Source organism: Giraffa tippelskirchi, chromosome 6 (assembly GCF_054371585.1).
Source record: "Giraffa tippelskirchi isolate mGirTip1 chromosome 6, T2T-mGirTip1v1.2.pri, whole genome shotgun sequence".
NCBI classification, from domain to species: domain Eukaryota; kingdom Metazoa; phylum Chordata; class Mammalia; order Artiodactyla; family Giraffidae; genus Giraffa; species Giraffa tippelskirchi.
The window spans coordinates 116594958-116619339 of NC_137280.1; the positions used below are offsets into that span (position 1 = coordinate 116594958).

General features: G+C 56.7%; 2 protein-coding genes across 5 annotated transcripts; one reads left to right on the forward strand and one right to left on the reverse strand.

Moving 5' to 3' along the window:
• The first annotated feature begins 61 nt into the window (after positions 1-61).
• FSTL3 (follistatin like 3) lies at positions 62-15799 on the forward strand. 4 transcript variants are annotated; one of them, XM_081502344.1, is made up of 7 exons: positions 81-175; positions 1533-1635; positions 7098-7439; positions 10990-11175; positions 13540-13755; positions 14316-14543; positions 14634-15799. In XM_081502344.1, exons 3-7 carry the CDS (start codon positions 7433-7435, stop codon positions 14687-14689), a joined length of 693 nt encoding a protein of 230 aa, XP_081358470.1. In that variant the 5' UTR covers positions 81-175; positions 1533-1635; positions 7098-7432; the 3' UTR covers positions 14690-15799. The 4 variants fall into 4 exon arrangements, with proteins under 4 accessions (XP_081358472.1, XP_081358470.1, XP_081358471.1 ...); XM_081502346.1 differs by lacking the exon at positions 1533-1635 and having other exon boundaries at positions 62-175; XM_081502345.1 differs by lacking the exons at positions 81-175; positions 1533-1635 and adding an exon at positions 5345-6318.
• Positions 15800-16565: 766 nt separating this feature from the next.
• Positions 16566-21735, reverse strand: PRSS57 (serine protease 57). Its single transcript, XM_081502361.1, has 5 exons — positions 21631-21735; positions 21216-21369; positions 20192-20336; positions 18290-18553; positions 16566-16955 (listed from the first exon to the last, which is right to left on the reverse strand). The coding sequence occupies exons 1-5, from the start codon at positions 21707-21709 to the stop codon at positions 16716-16718; spliced, it is 882 nt and encodes a 293-aa protein (XP_081358487.1). The 5' UTR covers positions 21710-21735; the 3' UTR covers positions 16566-16715.
• Positions 21736-24382: the final 2647 nt, after the last annotated feature.

Genomic DNA, 24382 nt, shown 5'->3' on the forward strand with positions numbered 1-24382 from the left:
GCGTGAGGCGGGGAAGGGCAGCGGAAACGAGACAGGCAGCGCGCGAGGCGGGCGGTGGCTCGGGTGACGGTGGCCGCCGAGGAGCAAACTAGTATTGGAGCAGGGCGGGGGCGGGGCCGTGGGCGGGGACTTGCTGGGCGGTTGCCTGCCTTGGCAACCTGGATCAGGGCCTGAGGTGGGTTTGGAGGCGGGCCCGGCTCGAAGGCTAAGGGGAAGGCCGAGGGCGGGGCTGGGGCGGGGTAGGCTCGGGGCCGAGCCCCTCCTCTTCTACAAATCTGCCACCAGTTCCCTCCCCGACCCCCCTAGTTCACCCATTATTTCTCTTATTGCCAAGACCCACCTGTTTGGAAATCAGTCCTGAATATTCATTAGAAGGACTGATGCTGAAGCTGAAACTCTAATACTTTGGCCATCTGATGCGAAGAACCGACTCACTGGAAATGACCCTAATGCTGGGAAAGATTGAAGGTGGGAGGAGAAGGGGATGACAGAGGATGAGATGGTTGGATGGCATCAATGACGCAATGAACATGAGTTTGAGCAGGCTTCGGGAGTTGGTGATGGACAGGAAAGCCTGGTGTGCTGCAGTCCATGGGGTCGCAAAGAGTCGAACACGACTGAGCGACGACTGAGCAACTGAACTGAGTGACTGACTTACCTGTTTCTCACTTCTCTGTCCTCACTGCTCCTGGGATGCTCCGGCACGCTCTCACCTCCGGGCCTTTGCACAGGCTGTAACCTTGCCCTGGTGCACCGTTGCCTAGACACCCGCATGGCCTTCTTCCCCCACCCCTTTCAAGTCTACTCAGTTCAGTTCAGTCGCTCAGTCGTGTCCGACTCTTTGCGACCCCATGAATTGCAGCACGCCAGGCCTCTCTGTCCATCTCCAACTCCCGGAGTCTACCCAAACCCATGTCCATCGAGTCGGTGATGCCATCCAACCATCTCATCTTCTGTCGTCCCCTTCTCCTCCCGCCCCCAATCCTACCCAGCATTAGGGTCTTTTCCAATGAGTCAACCCTTCGCATGAGGTGGCCAAAGTATTGGAGTTTCAGCTTCAACATCAGACCTTCCAATGAACACCCAGGATTGATCTCTTTTAGGATGGATTGATTGGATCTCCTTGCAGTCCAAGGGACTCTCAAGAGTCTTCTCCAACACCACAGTTCAAAAGCATCAATTCTGTGGCGCTCAGCTTTCTTCACTGTCCAACTCTCACATCCATACATGACCACTGGAAAAACCATAGTCTTGACTAGACGGACTTTTGTTGGCAAAGTAATGTCTCTGCTTTTAAATATGCTATCTAGGTTGGTCATAACCTTCCTTCCAAGGAGTAAACGTCTTTTAATTTCATGAGTCTACTCAAATGTCCACCTATTGAGGCATGTTCCACAACAACTCTTAGGTCCATATGATAAACTGTAGGGTCAGTTCCACAACAGAAGGGATTTTTGTATCTTGTTCTCAGTTGGGCTCAGAACAGGGCCTGGCACACAGGCCTTACATAAACATTCTTCGAATGCATGCAGACAGGAGACCCATTCCTGGATCAAGGAGGCCTGCTCTCCCATGCCTCAGTGTGACATAAGAGACTCTGAGCGAGGTGTGGCCTTGTTTCCATGATGCCTCAGGGTGAGTAGAGGGCAAAAAACCTACCCCTCCCCTCAAAATTAATCAGGCCAGGATCATTTCTGCAGTTAGTTCCAGGACAATTATGTACTTATTTCTTTACCCACTAGACAAACATTCATGAAGCTCCTATTGCATGCCAGACTCTGCTGGGGTGCAAGGACACAGCAGAGGAAACCACGGACAGGAAATGAAAGTGGTTTTCTGAAATACTCCATGACTAGAGGAAACAGAGCAGGCTGCAGACGCCCCCAGCCCCACAAGACTGAGCCAGGGAATGAGCCCCTAGGGTACCCTTGGCTCTGCCTGGAGAGACAGACAGAACTTCCCAGGGGAGAGGACCTTAGAGCCAGGACTTTGAGTAATGAATAGGAGTTAGATGGAGGTGTGATGCCTGCTGAGAGTTGGGAGTATTGGAGCCAGAGTGTCAAAGAATTACAAATTGGAGCCTGTGCAAAAAGGATCTTGAATGTCAAGGGGCAAGGAATAGGGACTTGTCTGCCAGCCACCATCTTGCACCCTTCAAAGCTCAGAGGTGATTCCAAGGCATTCCTGCTCTGACCACCAGAGTGCGCCCCAGCCCTGTTGCTGGGAAACAAGCCCTGTTGCTGAGGCAAAAGACCACCCCCCCCATCTGCCTCCACCCCACCCTCCCCTGAGAGGTACAGGGAGGGACCCTTTGCTTCAGACCTTTAATGCCTAGCTCCTGGCTTGTTTCACACCAGACATACATTCATTCATTCATTCATCCTGCAGAAGTTTCATTTTGTTTGTTTGGTTTGTTTTTTTCTTTTCCTTTTGACTTACGGGATCTTAGTTCCCCAACCAGGGATTGAACCTGGGCCCAGAGCAGTGAGACCACCTAGTCCTAAGTACTGAACTGCCAGGGAATTCCCCATCCTGCAAAAGTTTATGAGGTACCACCCAAGAGGCCTTGGAGTCAGTGGGCATTCAAATCCCACCAAGTCACACTGGCTGTGTGGCCCTGGGCAACTCACTTAACCTCTCTGGGCAGGTGGCAGAAACTTCCTCTTGGGGGTTTGAGATTGGATTATGATTGAGGTACCTGTGGGCCCTGCGGCCTCCCTGAGTTCATCTACCCCTCTGGCACCTATCCCCTGCCTAGCGCAGTCTCATTGGCCCCCATGGGTGGGCCAAACTGCATCCCACTCAGGGCCTTTGCCTGGTCATGCCCTCTGCTGGGAGTGCCATTCCCACCATCCTTTCTCTTTTGATGCTTCTCTTAAGGCTGCTCTGATCCTGTCCTAGGGGAGTCCAGTGCCCTCTTCCCTCTCTCCCCAACTCAGCCACCCCCAGATCCAGGAGTTATCAGTGGTATCTCCCAATATGTGAAGCCAATACCCAGAATATAGTAGGTGCTCAATAGATTCTTGAATAAAAGAACAATTAGTGAGTGCCTGCTGTATACCAGGCCCGAGTAGGGTGCTGGGAATGCAATGGGAACAAGAATATGGAGTTTTGTATCTTATAAAACTAAGTGCTTAGGATGTGCCAGCCAGATGTTTAATCCTCACACAAGCACCAGGATGCGGGAGCAATGAAGACTCCTGTTTCACAGATGAGAAAGGGAAAGTGAAAGTCACTCAGTCCTGTTTGACTTTTGGCAAACCCATGGACTATCCATGGAATTCTCCAGGCCAGAATACTGGAGTGGTTAGCCTTTCCCTTCTCCAGGGGATCTTCCCAACCCAGGATCAAACCCAAATCTCCTGCATTGACTGAGACTCAAACACAGTCACACAGAAGACACAACCATCGGACCTCTGGGTCTGGGCTCCTTGCCCCACTGGTTACCCTGGGACTGGGACATCCAAATTCAAGTAATCAGGCCGGTATCTGCATGTGATCCAGAGGTCCTGAGGTTCTGGGGCCTCAGGCATCCATTTATGACCAGTGGCCATCTTGCTGCTGCCACTGATGGGACAGATGTGTGATGGGAGACCTTGCCACCCCAGGGCTCTCTGATTGTGGGGTGCCTCCTGATGGGTTCTCAGCATTTTCTTGAATAGTCTTTGAAAGTGGATTAGGAGGTAACCCCTCAGGACAGGACCATTTCACCCCCTAGTCACTGACTTGAGTTCAAATCCAGCCTCTGGGAGGGAGCTTTGGGAACTCTAGAGCTGGAGAAAGCAGTTCTGTCACCCACTTCCTAGGGAGGCCACCGCCCCACCGGGCATTATTTCAACAGGCATGAATACACTTTTTTTTTTTTTTTGCTTGCTTTTCAACCTTTTATTTACATATTTTGAATTACGTCCTTTTTATTATTTGTATTCGTTGGTTTGTTTTGTATTTTTTATTTTAGACCCCTGAGTCACCCATACCCAGGACCTGGCAGCCCCAGAACCTCAGATGTCCCTCAAGCTATTCTCTTGGGGTCAAGTCACCATCCTCTTAGGTCAAACTTCCTTCATTTCCACCTGCTCAAGGAATCTTTCAGGACTAAGTCGTCAGGACCAGGACCTGTGAAGCCAGTGGGGGAGATGGATGCCTCCATCCTCTCTCTCTTGAGCAACCTCTCTTGAATGCTGCTCAAAAGTTGTTATTTTAAACAATTTCTAACTTCCAGAAATGTTTGAAGGATAGTACAAAGGGTCCCATGCGTCCTTGACTCAGACACACCAGTGGCGAACTTTTTTTGCTCTGTGTGTTTGTGTGGAATTTGGGGCAAACTTGCTGCCCCCAAGCCCCTTTATCCCAAGCACGACCAGGTGTACTTCTAAAGCTAGGCCACTCTCTTATCTGAAGCAGCAGCACGTTTACCAAATTGGGTTAATTATGCTTGCATGGCTTTATCTAGGCTGCTCTGCCTCCATCAACAGAGAAGACAATGGCACCCCACTCCAGTACTCTTGCCTGGAAAATCCCATGGACGGAGGAGCCTGGTGGGCTCCAGTCCACAGGGTCGCTAAGAGTCGGACACAACTGAGGGACTTCACTTTCACGCATTGGAGAAGGAAATGGCAACCCACTCCACTGTTCTTGCCTGGAGAATCCCAGGGACGGGGGAGCCTGGTAGGCCGCCGTCTATGGGGTCGCACAGGGTCGGACACGACTGAAGCGACTTAGCAGCAGCAGCAGCCTCCCTCAAAGGAGGTGGGGTTGCACCACCTCTCAGCCTGGCAGGGATCGAGACCACCACGCAAATCCCTCAATCACGGATGCTGGTATCGACCGTGTGCCAGGCGCAAAAACACAGCCGGGATGCCGCAACAAATGTCTGCAAAGTCAGACACTCAACAATATTGAGCACTGTGATACGCAGAATAAATGCCCCCATATACGTCTGATATTTTAGCTCAATAAGACTCCTGTCAGACTGATTTCCAGAACAGTAAATAATAAGTCTGTGCTATTTTAAGCAGCTAAATTTAGAACACTTTGTTAAAGCAGCGAGCAGGAAACTCATACTTCAAGCTATTACACGGTCACCTCCAGACACAGGCCGCCTGAGCATTTCCGTGTTTCCCTGAAGCCTCGCCCCAGTAGGCTCAGTAGGCTATCCCTTCTGCCATTGGCCAGAGCTGGATCACGTGGTTGTGCCTGACATCACTTAACCCTGTTCAGCCAACCAGGATTCGCCTCCAAGCTGAGGGCAGGTCTGGCCTTCTGCGTCGAACGTGGCCGCCAGATTCCTGCGTAAAATCCTATTGTTCTTTCATAGGGAAAAGGATGGCGTGGGGACATTTGGGGGCAACGTGGGAAAGTAGCTAAGGGAAGGGGCAAGAATTGAGTAGTCTCTGAAGGAAGGGCTTCAAACCTAGGCCGGCAAGCCTGGACTCCCTCCAGGGGCTACGGGGAGCCCTGGAGGGCATTTGGAGCAGGGACCACACGCACGTTTTGGACGTGACAATACCCAGTTCTATTCAGAGTTCTCCCATGCTATCTGCCATGGCCGAGTCTTCAGTGTTGCTTGTGTGAAGTATTAGTCGCTCAGTTGTGTCCAACTCTTTGTGACACCATGGACTATAACCTGCCAGGCTCCTCTGTCCATGGGATTGTCCAGACAAGGAATACTGGAGTGTGTTGCCGTTTCCTTCTTCAGGGGATCTTTCCTACCCCTGAAGGAAATCAAAGCTCTGAAGGGATCAAAGCCAGGGCTCCTGCATTGCCGGCAGATTCTTTACTATCTGAGTCACCAGGAAAGCCCTTGGTTATCATCATATGTCCCACTAGGGAACCAGCAAGACCTTGCTTCCCACAGCCTGCAGAGTTTCAGGTCTAGTCCAAGGGTTGCACAGGCTAAGATGATATGGGGTCTATCACAGGCATTCTTCTGGCTTGAGTAATATGGGATCCAGTGACCGTGAGCATTCTTTACCAGGCCATCCTGGAGGCAGTGGTTGGTACAGCAGGGTGGTGTGATTCCCACAGCCCCTACAGAACCTGCTGCTCTGGATTCTAAAGCCTTTGCTTGAATAAAATATAAGCAGGATTATTGTAAGCTGGTTTTGTTCCCTGTGAGTGACAGAAACGCTGCTTAGATGAGCTTTATCTTATGGGGAAGAGGAGTTCAGGCACAGCTGGATCAAGGACCTCCAATAACACCACAGGGCATTACTGCTGCCTCTCTTGGTTCAGTGTCCCACTGAGCTGGCCTCTCCCTGGACATTGGCAGAAGCCATCTGCAGCTCCAGGCTCACACCCCTCCAGCTCAGGCAAGAAGTGGGTGGTCCTTTTTAAGCTAATGTCTCAGAGCTGACTCTTCCTGTTGCTAAATGTCAGATGATTCTAAGTGGTCAGGCCTGGGTTGGGGCCATTCTTGGGGACTTTTGAGCTGGGAGTGCAGGGGGTGATTCCCCAAAGGAAAACCTGGATCTGGGACCTGAGGAGTCCCACAACCTGGGGATGGCACCCTGATTGCTCGGGTCCTGGAATCTTGTTTGCCTGGTACTGACTCCATTCCCGACCCTGTGAGGCTTTGAGACCCCCAGAAATTCACTTTCCTTTCTCCAACCTCAGTTGACCCCTCTCTAAAGTGAATGCCTGCCTCCTGCTGAATGGTAAAATACTTACCTATTCCTTAAGTAATAAGAATCTCTGTACCCATGTCATGCCCCTCCCGTGCACCAAGCACTGTGCCTGGCATCCTGACTGGAATCTGCAGTACTGGGATCTGCGCCCATTTTACAGTTGAGAGCATAGAGGCACAGAGAGGTCACATGTGGTCTGGCCAGGGTGGCACAGACTGGACTGGGCTTCCACGAGACGCCTCCTCCTCCCTCCAGGCCTTAAAGTCACCTCCTCGGAGACCCCACAACCTCCCTGCTCCCAGGGTCTCTGTCCTCCACTGTTTTCACACGTGTGTGTTCACCCCCTTGTTTTTCTCCAGCCAGGCAGTGACCGTATCATTGCGACACTGAACCCCTTTGTATTAGCTGCTGTCACAAATCAACGCAAACTTGGTGGCTTAAAACAACACAGATTTTTTTTTTCTCTTCCAGTTCTGGAGGTCAGAAGTCCAACACGGGTCTCTCTGAGCTGAAATCAAAGTATTGGCAGAGCCGTGTTCCTTTCCAGAGGCTCCAAGGGAGAATCTGTTCCTTGCCCTTTCCAGTTTCTGGAGGCTGCCCACATTCCTTGGCTGGAGGCCCCTTCCTCCATCTTCAAAGCCGAAAACAGAAGGTCCAGTCCTCCTCATGTTGCATCTCTCCTACCACAGTGGGGAAGGTCTCCACTTTAAAGGATGCTGTGATTACACTGGGCCCACTTGGTTAACCCAGGATCATCTCCCATCTGAAGGGCCTCAACTTACTCCTATGTGCAAAGTCCTTTTGCCATGGAAGGTGACATATTCACAGGGTCTGCGAACCCACATGTCTCAGAGGGCTGTATTCAGGCTTTCTCTTACTTGTAGCACAAACATCCCATGACTTCAGTTTCCATACCCCCTTCCCTCATACAGTTCAATCTAACTCAACATAAACATTCTCTCCTTCTGAGAAGTCTGCCCTGTCTCCCTGGGCTGGGTCAGGTTGGCATCTTCCATTACAGATCTGATTAGCAGATTGTCTCTGTCAGTTTCCCTGGGGGTGGTAAGTTGGGACCATGGGGAGTTAGGATGGGTGTGGGCCAGGAAACCTTAGGGCAGGTGGCTGGGGTAGGAAGCTGCTGCAGGCTGGGTCAGGGTAGAGAAGAGGGCACAACGGGAGATATTGGAAAGAGGGGCTCCGCGAAGAGGGCCATGACCTCCTTAAGGTCATGCAGTGCAGAACTTCTTGGTTGGGGAGACACACCAGTCTGGGAAGCAGAAGGCCACGGGCTGCTTGCCTCAGTTTCGAACCCACGCCAGGCCAACAATGACCCTTTTATTTGCACAGCTCAGGACTGGGTGGCTGAGCCATGGTAGGGTCAGGTCTCGGCCAAGGTCACCCTGTGCAGCCCCCGCACACCCTTGGTGAGAACACAGGGTCTCATTCCTGCCCCATTTCCCAACCAGGAGAGAACTCCCTTGGATGGTCAGAGGCCAAGGCCAGGTTAAGACGGCTGACGTCCTCCCTCAGTGCTGCTCTGAAGTAATGTGTACCCCGGCATTGGCTGGGAGACATGGGTCAGGCCGGGCAGCTAAGGTGGAGGACAGGGTCTGGGTGTGGTGTCGGTCCACAGAAAATCTCGTGCATGCAGAAGACGGGTGTGGCTTTAGGGGTCCTGCTTCTACACCTGGGGAGGGGGCAGATGCAGGAATGGGGTCGATGAGGCATAGGTGGCCCTGGGAGATAACCAACAACTCTCAATCGTTTGTTTTTCCTAAAAGCATTTTCCACTCCTTAAAGTTACACATTAATTTGTCTGTTACGTGTTTTGTTGTCTATGACCTGGACAGATCACACGAGCTCACTGAGGACGGCAGTAGGTCTGCCTTGGTCAACCTTTTGCCCCAGTACCCCCAAAGGCCCTTGCCTCCAGGAGACTGTCACTAATTATTCCCCAGAAACACAAACACAAACTGTGTAGAGAGGCTGCACGCGGGCCATGAGATGTGGAGGTGCCCTGACAATTTTCTGGGGCCCCGAAGACTGAAGGGATCAGCCCAGAGTAGGAAAAGCATCCTGCTGCAATGAGGCCCCAGGAGGCTGCGTGCTTCCCAGCCCATCGTGCATTTTGGGAAACCAGGATTCCAGGTGGCAAAGGACAGAGAGCACTGACCCTTGGAGGGGAGGAGCAGGCAGGTTGTTCAGGCCACCTGAGGGGTTGTTGCAGGCTCAGGGTAGGACGGGGGCAAAGGCCAGGCACACAGTAGGCACTCTGGAAGGTTTGCGATATGATTATTGCTGTTGGCATGTTGTTGGGACCACTAGTGTGTCTGCATCTCTCTCTCTGTCTCCTCTCCACAGCCCCTCCCCCCACGTGCTCACACCCAGCTGTGCCCACCGGCTCCAAGAGCCAGGGGGCCAGGCGGGTGGCCTGGAGGGTTGGATTAGGGAGTGGCTGGGGCTGAGGTCCCCGGGTGTGTGGGAGGGGACGGGGAGGTCAGGCTAGGAGCCCAGAGCACACTGGGGCCACGCCAGCCATCACATGCAGACCACGATGCGCAAGGCTCCGCAGACGCACTCTTCGTGGGTCATTGGCCAACTCCCCCACCTCCCAAACGCACGGCAACACCTCGAACTCAAAGCCACGGGCCCGGCTCCCGGGTGGGGCCCCCGCCCCCGCCCCCCACCAGCTGCCGCCCACATCGCGCGCGACACTGCCCCGAGCCCCGCCGTCCCCGCGCCCCGCCCCGGCCGGCCCGCCCCGCCCCGCCCCGCCCGCAGCCCGCGGGACCTTTATAGGGCGCGCCGGCCGCGCGCTGGAAGTGGTGCCGCCGCCGCCCTCCCTGCCGCCCGCCCGCCAGCCGCCCGCGCGTCCGACGCGGGGGTCGCCGCCGTGTCTGCGTTCGCCATGCGTCCCCGGGCGCCGGGGCCACTGTGGCCGCTGCCCTGGGGGGCCCTGGCGTGGGCCGTGGGCTTCGTGGGCTCCGTGGGTTCGGGGGACCCCGCGCCTGGTGAGTGGGGCAGCGGAAGGAGCGGGCGGGGCGGGCCACCCACGTGGGCCTGCCGGGAATGCGGGCCGGGGGATAGGTCGGGGGGCACGGCGGCGTTGGCAGCTGGGGGCAGAGAGCAGTGACCCGTGGTGACCCGTGGCCGCTGCAGGTTGAATGCGGGAATGCTTGAGGCTCCCCTCCCCCAGCCCTAAAAGACCTAAAGGAGGGTCACCAGGAGGTCAGGCGAGCAGATGTGATTCCTCACAATTTATTATCAAGAACTAGTCCCCAGGGCTGCTGACAGTTACTGAGTGCTCAGGGTCTGCCGCCTCCCTCCTGGAAGCCTCCCTCCTGGAATCCACGTAGCAGCCCTACAGTGTGAGCACTCTTATGCCTGGTTTCCAGATGGGGAAACTGAGGCACAGGGTCAGACAGCTTGTAAGGGGCAAAGCGGATATGAACCTGGACTTTCTGGGTCCCAGTGTCCCACAGAGGCAGGGCTGGATGGTTGGACTTAGAATCTCCAGCCAGAGTCTCAGATCTTCCCTGGGTCTGGCGCAGGCAGACTTGTTAGAATCTCATACCTGCCAGTTGTGGAGATGCCAGGGAAGTCACACCCCCACTCTGGGCCTCAGTTTCCCCTTTTATAAGGGGAGCAAAGATGCCAAGCTCCCTGAACTGAGCTGGTTCCTCGGAGCTCAGCACAGTGCCTGGGAGCTCCCTGGGATGGGGGCCCCGGCCACTCCTGCCCCCACTTAACGGTGCAGAAACTGAGGGCCATCTGCCCTCCCACCCCACCCTGCAGCCCCACCCCAACCCTGCACTGAGGGGAGAGCCAAGCCCCCTCCCCGAAGGCCGCGTCCCCGGGGAGACAGTGAGCTCATGCAAGGGGAATGTTCCCAAGTTGGAGTGAGTAAGAGGCGGGCCAGGCGAGGGGGGGCTGCCAGGCGAGGGGGCTCCGCGTGCCCTCGGGCGCTGTCTAGACAGAGGGCAGAGGCGGGAGAGGCGGCTCTAGGGCCCACTGACCCTGACATGTCCAGCTCCGTGTGTTTGACTGGTCGCGCAGGATGCCAGGCCTGGGCTGGGGGCCTGGAGCCATGGGGAGAGCTTGCCAGGAGGGGAGGGGGTTGGCAGTAGAGCCATGTCGGGGCCAGAGCCCAGAGAGGAAGGATCCCAGAAGAACTGTAGCTGGGGCCGGGACACCTGTGTGGTTCTCTATCCCTCCCTCCCAGGTGGGAGGTGGATCATCCCCTTTGCAGTTACTGAGCACCAACTGTATGCATCCCCATGGGCCAGCAGCTGGCTGGCAGGCCAAGGCTTGGGTGTGGGCAGGGGCACCTCTGGCCCTGTAGGAACTGCCCCTCTGTCCACAGGTGGTGTCTGCTGGCTCCAGCAGGGCCGAGAGGCCACTTGCAGCCTGGTGCTGAAGACGGATGTGAGCCAGGCTGAGTGCTGTGCTTCTGGCAACATCGACACCGCCTGGTCCAACTTCACCCACCCGGGGAACAAGATCAGCCTCCTGGGCTTCCTAGGCCTCGTCCACTGCCTCCCCTGCAAAGGTGAGACCCTGTGTGTCAGCAGAAGGCCATGGTCTCTCGGTCAGAGGCGGCACAGGCAAGAGCGAGCTTCCTGTCTTGCGGGCATGCGGGAGGTTGAGGCTGCTGGCAAGGGGATCCCAGACTCAGACTCAGACTCCCAGACTCAGAGAGGGCTCCCAGGCCTCAGCCTCCTGCAGAGAGGATTCCCCAGTTTGGTTTCCAGCCTCTAGGGTCTCACTCAGGAGGAGCCCTCTGCCTGGGTGGCCTTGCCCACCTTCACTCCACATGGTGGATAGACAAGCACACCTAGCTCCTAGAATGTGGATTCTCCCTGACTGGCCATTAGGGTTTGTGACCCCACACTGTGTTCCCAAACACTCACCTGTCCTTAACCTTGCAGATTCCAGGGTCTGTAGTTAGGGCCACAGCTGTATGTTTAACAAGCATGTGCCTCTGGACTGTGTTCTGTGAAATGCCGCCTCCTCCATCAGACTAGGAGCTCTTTTAAGGCACAATGAATGAATAAATAGGTCAAGACATAGTCTCGTTGGAGACCCTCTCAGCCCCCTGTGCAAGACTGAACCTGCAAGGACCCAGAGGGTGCATGGGGACATGACTTGAAGGAGGTGGGCTCTGGAAACCAGGGTGTTGTTGGATGATTAGGAGTTTGCCAGCTGGAGAGACCATGGTGGGGCGGGTGGGGAGCGGGAAGCGTGAGCAGAGACCATGGCCTGGGATCAGACCCGGGTGGGTGGAGTCAGGACAGGGGTGCCTGATGGAAGCTGGAGCTGAGGGCTGCAGACGTGCAGGCCAAGCCAAGGAGCCTGGCTGGCCGGCTGGGATGTGATTAATACCAGATCAGCCTGGCTGGGTGGTCCTGAACTCAACTGCCATGTGCCCTTGCTCCCTCCAGAAGCCCCTCTGGGTTTTGGGAGGAGGACAGACTTCAAAAAGTGCCTGGCCCAGGCCTGACAAGGTCCAGGATGCCCTCCCCCCACCTCATCTGGCCTTGGCGACAGGAACTCAGCCCTGCCACTTCTGTTCTAGCGTGCGTGAAGCCACCCCGGGGGAGCGTTTCCAGATGTGCATGTGGGCGGGCAGCACGGGAGGCACCCAGGTGCGGTCCACATGCCCTGGCAAGGAGACATGAGGGGCTCTGGCTGGCCTCTAAAAGAGCTTCCATCACTGTATGGTCACCCTGTAGGGTGGAGTTCCCGATCAGCCCCACTGTTACACTCAGGGCGACTGAGGCTGAAACGTCAATTTGAGCTCAGAGACATACCCAGACCCACAAACCATGGAGCTGGGGGTCCATATGGTCTGGCCTGGAGTTCTCACACCTAGGTGCCCTGGCTCTCCTCAACTCACAGCTGTGACGGGGCCTCAGCTTCCCGATTTGGTATACATATATACATATATATATTTGCTCAGTTGTGTCGGACTCTGCGGCCCTGTGGTCTGTAGCCCGCCAAGCTCCTCTGTCCATGGGATTCCCCAGGCAAGAATACTGGAGTGGATGGCCATTTCCTACTCCAAGGGATCCTCCCGACCCAGGGATCAAACTTGCATCTCCGGTGTCTCCAGCGTTGGCAGGCAGTTTCTTTACCACTAGCGTCACCTGGGAGGCCCCTTTGGTAAAATGATGACAAAAGGGCACCACCTTGTGGGGGCAGGCTGGAGGCTGTACTGGGCCTGGGAGGCAAAAAGCAGCCTTTCGTGGGGCCGGAGTAGGGGCGAGGACGCCAGAGAGAGATTTATTTCCCTACCTGAGAAATGGGGCTGCGGGGGGAGGTAACCCCTGGTTTGGAGGGCTCGAGCTGTGAGAGGCCCCCTCCTCAGGAAATGAACCGCAGACCAGGCCAACGCCCCGCCCTCCCCGACGCCTCCTCAGGGGAGGTCCTGGCAGGCAGGAGGAACAGACGCTGCCCATCCTCCCCAGCCCCGCGCCTGGACGGGGTGGAGCCCCCCGGGCTGACGCAGCAGGTCCCCCGCCAGCCTTCCCAGAAACGCGCGTAAATCAGGGAACAGACGTCAGCCCGAACGGGTGGCCCAGCTGCGGAGCGAGAGCCGGACTGGGGGTGAAGCCTGTTCCTCCCAGACCCCCAGGTTCCCGGCAGAGACCCCTGGCTTCCGCCCACAATGAGCCGTGCACCCCGACAAAGGCCGGTCCCACGAAAAGCGTCGAGTGCTAGTCCACCCCGGAGTGGCTGAAACTTCCCCCAGACCCCAAATCAGTTCCCTCCCCCGTGGGCCCCTTCTTTGGACCGCCCCTCACTCCGGTCCGGCCTTTATCCTTCGGAACAGGGGGCAAGGGCGCTGGGCCTCGGAGGACCTCCGGCCTCGGCCACGCGCCGCAGCCCAAGCGTGCGTGTCCTCTATCCACAGATTCGTGCGAGGGCGTGGAGTGCGGCCCTGGCAAGGCCTGCCGCATGCTGGGGGACCGTCCGCGCTGCGAGTGCGCGCCCGATTGCACCGGGCTCCCGGCGCGCCTGCAGGTCTGCGGCTCTGACGGCGCCACCTACCGCGACGAGTGCGAGCTGCGCGCCGCGCGCTGTCGCGGGCACCCAGACCTGCGCGTGATGTACCGGGGTCGCTGCCGCAGTACGTTGGGGCGGAGCCTTGAGGGGGGGCGGTGCCACCGGGCCTGAGCATCCCGTTAGAGGCCGCGGCCGCAGCGCGTGGGGGTGGGTCACTGGCAGGAAGAGGTGGGGTCTACAATCCAGGGTGCTTATTATAGGTCTCGTGGATTTGGGTGCGGCCCATGGTAGGTGGGGCCTAGGTGTGAGCTCGTGGGCGGGGCCTAGAGTCCCAAGAGAGTATCACAAGATCAGGTCTTTTGTGGGATCGGGAATGGGAACGAGTAGGGTGCAGGTTTGGAAAGGGGGCTTCTGGGGCCCCTATGGGGTGAGAAATATGAGTATGTGAGTCAGAGGAGCTTATTGGTGCAAAGTGGGAAGAGATTGAGGGTAGATCTGGGGCGTGGCGTCGTTCGTGGAAGGGGTGTGGCTTCGGTGCAACAAGGGGCGGGTCTAAAGGTGGGACCAGTGAGTGGGCGGGGCATTGGAAGGGGTGTGGGTTCTGGTGCAGTAAGGGGGAGGGGCCTAAAGCCCCCGCCCTGTCCGGAGTAGCGCTCTTTACCCGTCCCCACGCCCCACCTGCAGAATCTTGCGCCCATGTGGTTTGCCTGCGGCCACAGTCGTGTGTGGTGGACCAGACTGGCAGCGCGCACTGCGTGGTGTGTCGCGCGGCGCCCTGCCCCGCACCATCCAGCCCCGGCCAGGAACTCTGTGGCAACAACAACGTCACCTACCTGTCCTCCTGCCATCTCCGCCAGGCCACCTGCTTCCTGGGCCGTTCCATCGGCGTGCGCCACCCGGGCAGCTGTGCAGGTGCGGCACGCGGCGGGGAGCAGCGGCGGAGTCTAGCCCCCAGCCCCTCTCCGCGCCCGCATTTCTCTTTTGGTTCCTCCCACTCTGCAGGCACCCCCGAGCCGTTAGATCCTGAGTCCGAGGAGGAGGAGGAGAACTTTGTGTGAGCCTGCGGGACCGGCCTGGGCCTGGCGTTCAAGGCTTCCCCATTTTATTTATTGCCACAGCAGAGTCTATTTATGTACAATGGACACCCCCCAGAACCTGGACAGGGACCACTGCGGGAGCCCTGGTGCCCCTCGACGATATCTTGGAAGGACTGGGGAAAAGAAGCCTGGGAGCAGGGCTGGTGGGTGGGGGCCCAGCTCCCCCAGGCCCCACCCCAGGTACCCTATTGCCCAGGAGGGCCTCAAACTTACGCTCCCTCGGGGATCACTCTGTTTATTGTCGCTGCCACGAAGAAGTCTGGGGATTTCCTGCCAGCAATTAATGAGGAGGTACCCTGGCCTTCTAGAACAGGGACCAGGAGGTGAGAGGGGTTCACAGCCTAGGTGTGAATAGATGAGCTTCAGAACATGCCCAGACCGCAGACAGATCAAGGAAGCAACCACTGTCCACCACCAGACCGAGGGTGACTAAGGGACTTACCTTCCCCCTGCCTCACCCATTTCCCCAGCATGTCCCTGGGGGGGTGGGTATGCCATCTGTGCCTCCTGACACAGGCCTTGGGCGTGGAGAGGCATCTGCTAGAACAAAGCAGGCACCATGTTGGGTGGGAGGGACCCAGTGGGGCCTGTGAGGCCCTGCCCACCCACTGGCCCAGGGTGGGCTTATATGCCAAGACCCATTGCATACCTGGCACCCTGGACCTGTGTGTCTGAGGGGCACCCCCGTGCCTGCTACCCCATCCACAGGTGGCGTTCCCTGTACCTTGCCCTGGCCACGCCTCTAGGCCCAGTTCCCAGCTGAACCTTCCTTGCCTGCCAGCTGGGTTTCCTCCTGCCACCTTGTCTGTTGCTCTGTGTCACCTCCCCATGCCCATCTGTAGACCAGAGGTGCAGACCCAGAGGGGGAGGGGCATCCAGCAGGGCAGGAGCACAGCTCCCCAAGACAGTGGTGCTCATCCATGTCCTTCCCTGCCTCCAGGAAGTGCCTTACCTGTGACACCCAGAAAAGTGCCCTTTAGTAATGGGTTCGCCCGAGCCTGCCAACAGGGCAACCTCCCTCACCCTGGGGTCCTGCCTCACCTGCCAAAGAAATAAACACTGAAAAAGCCACTGTGGGTGTTCAGACCTTGGTTTGCTCCCCTCTCTCTGAGCCTCTGTCTCCCCCAACTTTGGGAGGGGGTTACCAGCCTGGGGTGCTGTGGGGGTTTCTGAAAGCATCCAGGAGAGACACAAGTACATGTCCTTGGGGCAGGTGCTGCCTACTTCTGGGCCTCAGCATCCAGCTTCAGCTGTGGGCAGTAGCAGGCATAGAACTGAGGCAGGTGGCACAGGGTTGGGTGGGAGAGTCTTGGCTTTTATGGGGTAGAGGAGGAAAGGACGGGGTCTAGATGGCTTAGGGAAGCCCCAAGAGGCCACTTGGTTTAGGGTCCAGAAATGGCAGTCTGGCCCGGAAGGGTTGGAGGTGCCCTAATGACACTGACATGATTAGTAAAAGCACTGGCCGCCAGCCGGGCACCATTTGCCTAAAGTGCTTTTCGAGGATCAGGCTTCACACATAGCTAGGCCAACCTGAGACCCCACTCTCTCCCAGCCTTGGTTTCCCCATTCGTGAATGGGTCTGGCCAGAGGGCAGAGGAATGGTGTTCTAGGCAGGGGCTGAGGAGGCTGGGAGGCTGTCCCCAGCCTGGGCTGTGAGGCGGGGATGGGAAACTCCAGGGGGGTCAGCGTGGGGAAGGGGAGGGAGGATGGTGAGGAGTCCAGGTCCTGTAGGTCAGGGTCCCTCCCTGAGGAGGTGGCGGAGCTGGACCCCTGACCACTCAGAGGCCAAGGAGAAGCTGAAGGTCATGTGGGTGGGCTCTGGGGGCAGGCCATCATATCTGTGAGTCAGTTAACACTTTATTGTTATTTTGCCCTTTTGTTGGGAACTGATGCCCCCTACCCACCCTGACACCAGGCTTCCTGGGGTTTAGGGGCTCATGGACCCTCTGCTCCAGCCTCGGAGTTTTCCAGGCCAGAGCTATTTGTATCATTTGCCATCTCGGTGGTGTACCCGGTGCTGCTGTGGTTCAGACAACATCTGCCGGCCCCCAGTGGTCCTGGGCTGGGGGCCACGCCGGTCACGCCAAATCACGTCCCAGATCCAAGTCACAAAGGCGGACACCTGTGTGTACACGTCGGGCGTCTTGGGATCCCCGCACCAGAGGCCAGAGAAGGAGACGAGGCCATAGGCCCGATTTCTGCATACCAGGGGTCCTCCAGAGTCCGCCTGGGGGTGGAGGCAAAGGTGAGGTCAGGTGTCCCTTGCTGGCCCTCACTTTCCTTAAAGGAGCTAATATGTGTAGATCTGATCTGGACCTTATCTACCTCAAAACCCTTTTACGTCCCACGGACACTCACCAGAGCCTGGGCCAGGACCATGGCTCCCCAGTGCTCTTAGAGCAAAGATTAAACATGTCATCTCAGCCTTTAGGGCCTGGAAGAGCCAGCCCCTACCGCTTGTCTGCCCTCCTCTCCTCCAGCTCACTTGGTTCCAGACAGACATGCCAGCTGTCCCTGAAGCAAACCGAGCTCCAACCTCTGTGTGCTAAGTTGCTTCAGCTGTGTCCACCCTATGGAGTATAGCTCTCCAGGCTCCTCTGTCCATGAGATTCTCCAGGCAAGAATACTGAAGTGGGTCGCTGTGCCCTCCTCCAGGGGATCTTCCTGACCCAGGGATCGAAGCCACGTCTCTTACATCTCCTGCATTAGCAGGGGGATTCTTTACCACAAGTGCCACCTGGGAAGCCCAAGCTCCAACCTCTAGGCTTTTGCATAGTCTCGAGACCTATTACTGCCCCCTGCTGGACACTCCTTGTATACCACACAAGTCGACAGCTCCTTGTGCAATGCACAACCTGTACGACTGTACACAGCAGCCCTGTGACTGGTCTCTCTGCCTGGCATGTCTCCCCTCAGATATTCTCAAGGCTCCTCCAAGTCTTGAAAGTACTGTCCTCAGAGAGGCCTTCCTGAATACTCACCCTAAAATCCCTGCTTCCTCCTCTCCCCAGACCTATCACCCTAATTTTCACCTGGAATCAGCTCTGACCCAAAGAAATATGTCCTATTGGTGTGACCATTTTACAGATGGAGGAAGTGAGGTTCTGAGAAGTAAGATGACTTTTCCAAGACCACATGTGTAGGAAGTGGCTCAGTCTGGATGTGGACCCGGGCAGTTGGGCTCTAGAATCTAAACCACGCACTTTCTTGGCTAGAACAAAAGACACTCCCCTGCTCCCAGTCCGAGCTGTTTCTCCCTGGGCATCAGGGCCAGGTTTGCCATTAATCTATACAAAGGCTTAGGAGCAGAAGCATCTTCCTTGAGATCTGGACACTGCTTTTAAAGACACAAATCTGTAGTCCTGTGTGCAGTGCACAACCTGTGCAGCCATACATGGCAGCCCTGTGACCCTGGGGGCTCCTTCCCCTTCCCAGGCCTCACCAGCTGATCAAAGGTGAGCTGGGACTTAGTTGCCAAGGCTCTGTGACCAGCTCTGACCTCTCTGAGGGCCTCAGTTTCCCCACACGGCAAGCAGGCAGGACTGAGAGTGAACATCTCACCGAGCAAAAGCCACGTCGCTGGCGGTCCCCACTGTGGGTGCAGAGCATGGCAGGGCTCAGCTGCCCCTTCCAGGAGCTGTTGCAGGCGTCCAGCTCCAGCACCCGGACCTCAGCTTCCATCAGCCCGGGCGGCAGTTCCTCGAAGTCGGACACGGAGCCCCAGCCGGCCACCTTGCAGCGCGTCCCGGCCTGGGGAGGCCCGGCGCCCCTTCGCGGCAGCCCCAGTAGTCCCACTGCAGGACCCAGGGTGGCAGAGCTGTTCAGCTGCAGGGGCGGGAGGGGCGGGAAGGTTAGGCCTTCCTGCAGCCGCCCCCTGCCACCCCTGCCTGTCTACCTTTCCTCGTCTCTTCCTGTCCTTGTGGAGAGAAGTCAGTAGCAGCTGTTGTTAGGCTGTCAGAGGGCCTGGCTGCTTCTGCCACCTTGGGCCCCTGCTCATCAGACCTCACCAGCCTCCATGCCTCCAGTCTCACCCCTGCAGCTGCCCAGGGCTCCTGCTAACCAGCATCTCCTTCCCTGCTCTGAGCTCTTCTCCAGTGCCCATTGCCCTTAGGACACAGGGATAAAAAACCTCTTGGCCCATCAGTTGGCCCTTCCCTCCACCCACCTGCACACTTGCTCACACTGTAACACTGCACCCCCTCCTGGGGGCACCTTTCCTATCCAGCTTTTAGGACTCAGCTTAGACACCACTTCCAGGAGGTCCTCCCAGACTGCCAGTCTAGGACAGGTGCCTCCTCTGGGCTCCCATGTGCTCCTGTCAAGGCTGATTTACTCAGCTGCCACCTACTTAGACGGGGAGTTCAGAGGGAGCCAGGCCAGGGCTGTGTGTTCATGGGTGCGTCCCAGTTGCCTGGCACACAGATGACACTCAATCAGCAGTTATGGAATGAATGACTTGGACCCCTGGTTTGGGTGTTCGCTCTCTGACCTTGGGTGCATCCCTGATCACCCCTGGCCCCAGTTTCCCCATCTGCACTGTGGGCTAGGTGAATCAGAGCAGGGGTTCCAGGCTACAGGGTTTCACAGAGGAGCAGAATTCCCACGCCAGCTTTGGCTGCCAACACTAGCTGCCCACATTATATTTTGCCCACACCCTAGACCCTCCTGTTCCCGGGGTTCCATTTTTGTCGTGTTGAGTGTCCCCTCTGTTTGATTTTCACCACATTTCAAGGGCAGTTTGGGGATATTCTCCCTTTAAATGGCAGCCCTGGAGTGCCTGGGTTGAATTTGGGGCCCCGCCAAGTGGGGGCTGTGGGAAAGGTGGTCCCCCAAGCAGGAAGGGCCCTGTGAGGTCCAAATAGAGGTGCATGTGCGGGGAGGGAAGAAACCCCCTGGAGGGCCTGAGGGGGCAAGGATCAGGGTCTTTGATGTCACCACAGTCTCACTGGTTCTTTCTTTCAGCGTGAATGTTGAGCATCTGCTGTGTACCATAACTCACCACAAATGAGATAAAAATCTCTGCCCTCGAGGGCAGAGGTGGAACCATTGGTACAGGTGCTTCCAGAAGGTGTCGGCAGTGCTGGACACAGGAGAGGGGATGGGGTGAGAAGGGGGGAGCCAGGGGCAGCTGAGAACTGGAGGTCGTTAAGGGAGGCTGCCCAAGAAGGGGACAACTGAGAAAAGACCTGAAAGCCACATGGAGTCTGGGGAACATGGACTGGGCAGGGCCACAGCCGGTGCAAAGGCCCGAGAGTCAGAGCCTGTTGGGGTGCTGACCGCTCAGCGAGGAGCAGGCCGAGTGTGCGGAGTAGGGGTTCCAGAGGGCAGCGGAGGGAGTGACTTGACTCACAGATGCTCACAGGCACCTAACAGCTGTTTTCAAACAAGTCAGGCCATAGTAAGGGGAGGGGTAGGGACAGGTCAGACGTGCACTGAGGGCCCAATCCCCACGCAATGGGTCACCTGCAGCAGACAGATGTCACTGGTGTGCGTGGTGGGCTGGTAGTCTGGGTGCGTGATGACAGCGGAGATGCTGAACACCTGCTGTGTGGCCTCCACGGTGCGCAAGGCGTGGGCCCCCAGCACTACCAGGCCTGTCCCAGGGTCTCTGTGGGGGGAATGGGTGGGGAACGTGAGCAAGGCTGAGGTGAGGGCCGCCTCACACAGGCTCAGTCTCACCCCTCCTGGGAAGTAAGCCCATGCCATCCTCCTGCCAGCCTGTGATGATAATGTTGAGTTGATCACCTTCCCACCTCAATTATGGTATTAACTCCAATCGCTGCAATATATATATATATATATTTTTTTTTTTTTTTGACCACTCCACATGACATGTGGCATCTTAGTTCCCCGACCAGGGATCAAACCCATGGCCCCTGCAGTTAAAGTGTGGAGTCCTAACCACCGGATCACCAGGGGAGTCCTGCTGCACTATTAATTTGAATACTTATTATAACAGTATACTTCAAATGAATATAACACTCATTATATTTATTCTAATTCCCATCTGGATTATAACATTGCCTCCAATAATTTCAATATTAATGTTAGTAATTATCGTATCAGTATACTCAGAATAGGGCTTCCCAGGTGGCGCTAGTGGTAAACAACCCGCCTGCCAATGCAGGAGACGTGAAAGACTGCGATTCGATCCCTGGGTTGGGATGATCCCCTGGAGAAGGGCATGGCAACCCACTCCAGTATTCCTGCCCGAAGAATCCCATGGACAGAGGAGCCTGGTGGGCTACAATCCATGGAGTCTCAAAGAGTCAGACACGACTGAAGCAACTTAGTATGCATGCAAGCATACACTCAGGATGAATGCAATGGTTGTAACCTCTGCTTATGGTCACAGCTGCCAGTCCTTCCCTACTTCTCCTGCCCCTTTTTCTCTGTTAACTCCCCCTGCCTAGCTGAGAGGCCCATCTGCACAAGCCCCCCTCCACCCCCCTGCCCACACCAGTACACACCCTCATCCCAGGCTCACCGGCCGCTGAAGCAGTGGGCAGCCGACACGACCCAGCGGGCCCGCAGCAAGAAGCCCCCGCAGTGGTGCTGGCCCTGGAACTTCACGGATGCCATGTAGGGCCGGGAGTGGGGGGTCACCTCATGGCCCCCAATGATCTGTGCCCCCCAGGAGCCTGCAGGCAGGGTGGGTGGCCTGTCAGGGGCGGGGCAGGATGGGGTGGGGGTCAGGCTAGAGGGAGGCGGGAGAGACAGAGATGGAAAGAGAAGACCCTGGAGTTTGAGGAGGGGGGGACCAGACTCCCTAAAACCTGGGGCTGGGGCTGGGCCTCCTGCCTGCCCCCAAGCTGTGACCCAAGAGGAGCAGCCATGCAGGGGGCTGGGGCTTCCTGGGTGGGTCTCCGGCAGGCTTGGGTGGAGTACTTGCGGGTCCTCACCTGGGGGCCTCATGGGCAGTGTCAGGGCAGCGGTCACAGTCAGCAGCAGGCGGCTCCGGTACCCCACCCCAGGCCTCATGGCTGTCACAGGCAGGTGTGTCCCTGGAGAGCTCAGTGGGCCGCACCTCTCCCAACGGCCAGGAAAGGGGGAACGGGGCTGTGGCCTGTGGTCAGAGGCTCCGCCAGCAACGGCTGGTTCTGAGCCAGTGCTTTAGAAAACCCGATGATTTTCCTGCTTTGGGGTTGTTGATGACAATCATAATTGCCCGGGAGACCAGCAGTGGAGGGGGTGTGAGGGCTCCAGGGCCATGTGACCCCAGAGGCCCCTTGTGCGCACTGAGTCTCTGTTCACCCAGAACCAAGTAACCAGTAACTGCTTCACCAGAAACTGGTAAGCAGCTGGCAGCACTGCAGCCTCAGCCGCCCCTCCGGGTTGGGAGCCAGCTCAGCAGGTGGAGGCAGTCCTGCCCCAGCCCTGCTGGTCACTGCCTCCGGCCTCAGTCTCCCCATGGGCAATCCCAGCCCCGGAAAGCCCCGTGATTCCTGCTGCCTTTGCTGCATGTATTGAGCACCTACTGTATACCAGCCTCTAGTAGGTGCTAGAGGTGGAGCATAATGTGACAAAAGCCCCCACACCCTTGGTGCTGACGTTTCTCCCAGTTGAGGGTATAGTTCTGCTGATCTGGGCTCACGACGGAAGCACAGGGCCTGGTGGTCAGAGAACACCGAGCTCATCGGGTCAGTTCAGGCCCTCGAAGGTTGGGCCAAGGGACAGGGGCTTCTCCTGTGGGCACTGGGGAGCCAAGGTGGCCTCAGAGCAGGGAGGGGGTGGCAGGGCCTTGGTGAGCCTACGGACACACAAGTCAGAGACCCTGTGCTGCCCTGGGGAGGCTTTGCTGAGGCCCTGCTAAGGTGGAGATGCAATGAGAGGTCTGGGAGGCAGGTTAGAATTCCAACATGGGCTCACGGGGCTGAATCCAGGCATGGGCAGGGTTGGTCCCTTTGGAGGCTCCTGGGGAGCACCGGCTCCCCCCTTTTACAGCTTCTAGAGGAGCTGCATCCCTGAGTTGCGGCTCCTCCCTCCATCCTCACAGCCAGCAGCGCAGCATCTCCTGTCTCTCTGCCTCTGATCCTCTCCCCTCCCTTTTATAAGGACCCTGTGATGACACTGGGCCCCCTGGGGAATCCAGGGTCGTCCCCATCTCAGGTTGTTGTTCAGTCACTCAGTCATGTCTGACTCTTTGCGAACCCATAGACTGCAGCAGGCCAGCCTCCTCTGTCCTGCACTGTCTCCTGGAGTTTGCACAGATTCATGTCCATTGAGTCAGTGACGCTATCTAACCATCTCATCCTCTGTCGCCCCCTTCTCCTCCTGCCCTCAATCTTTCCCAGCATCAGGGACTTTTCCAATGAGTCAGCTATTCGAATCATGTGGCCCAAGTATTGGAGCTTCAGCTTCAGCATCAGCCCTTCTAATGGATATTCAGGGTTGATTTCCTTTAGGATTGACTGGTTTGATCTCCTTGCTGTCCAAGGGACTCTCGAGAGTCTTCTCCAACACCACAGTTCGAAAGCATCAATTCTTCAGCGCTCAGCTTTCTTTATGGTTCAATTCTCACATCCATACATGACTACTGGAGAAACCATAGCTTTGAGTAGACAGACCTTTGTCGGCAAAGTGATGTCTCTGCTTTTTAATACGCTGTCTAGGTTTGTCATAGCTTTTTCCCATCTCAGGGGCCTTAACTTAATCTCACCTACAAAGTCCCCTCTGGCCCATGAGGTGACATGTCCACAGACCCCAAAATGAGAACACGGATGTTGTGGGGCTATATTTAGCCAGCCTCAGTCCCCTGTGTTAATTACTTTGCTGTATTGTTATCACCCATTGTACTGACAAGGAAACTGAGGCACAGCCTTGAAAGTGGCAGGGTGAGGGTAGAACCAGCTGGTTTGGAAAGAAACATGGCATGCAGGCACCTGGATCTCGGCGAGGCTCACTAACCAGGTAAGCAGATGTGATTTTTTTTAATTAATTAATTTTTGGCTGTGCTGGGTCTTCATTGCTGCGTGGACTTTCTCCTGTTGTGGTGAGTGGGGGCTACTCTTCAGTTGCAGTGTGGAGGCTTCTTATCGCAGTGGCTTCTCTTGTTGCTGAGCAGGCTCTAGAGCACAGGCTCAGTAGTTATCCATGGGCTTAGTTGTGCCATGGCTTGTGGGATCTTCCCAGAGCAGGGATCAAACCAGTGTCTCATCCATTGCAAGGTGAATTCTTAACCAGTGGACCACCGGGGAAGCCCAGGCACGTGATTCTAGGCCACTAAGTTTGTGGTGATGTGACAGTAGCTGCAGGAACCATCAGGCCTTGAACATGGAGCAAAGTGGAAAACAGGGTCCACATGGAAGTCGTTTCCGGGGTCTAGGCCAGGCTGGACCCTGTGCCTCCCCAGAGGTCAAAGCAGCTGGTAGGGGACTATTCCTTAGGCGACTTCAGTGGCTCCTGTCCACTGTGGGGCCCTGGGATTGGCCTGTCACAGCTGTGCTCCCATGTCAGTCACTTCCCCCAGCCACATGCCCCAGGATGTGTGGAACTCATGCAGTCCTAGAGAAACCCAAGGCTGTTGGTATTGTTGCTGTCCCCATGTTACTGATGGGGGAAACAGAGGCACAGAAATGTCAAGTGCTTTGACCAAGTTTCCACAGCGAGGGAGCAATGTGTCAGAGTTGCAGCCTCAGACCAGCTCCTGTTGTC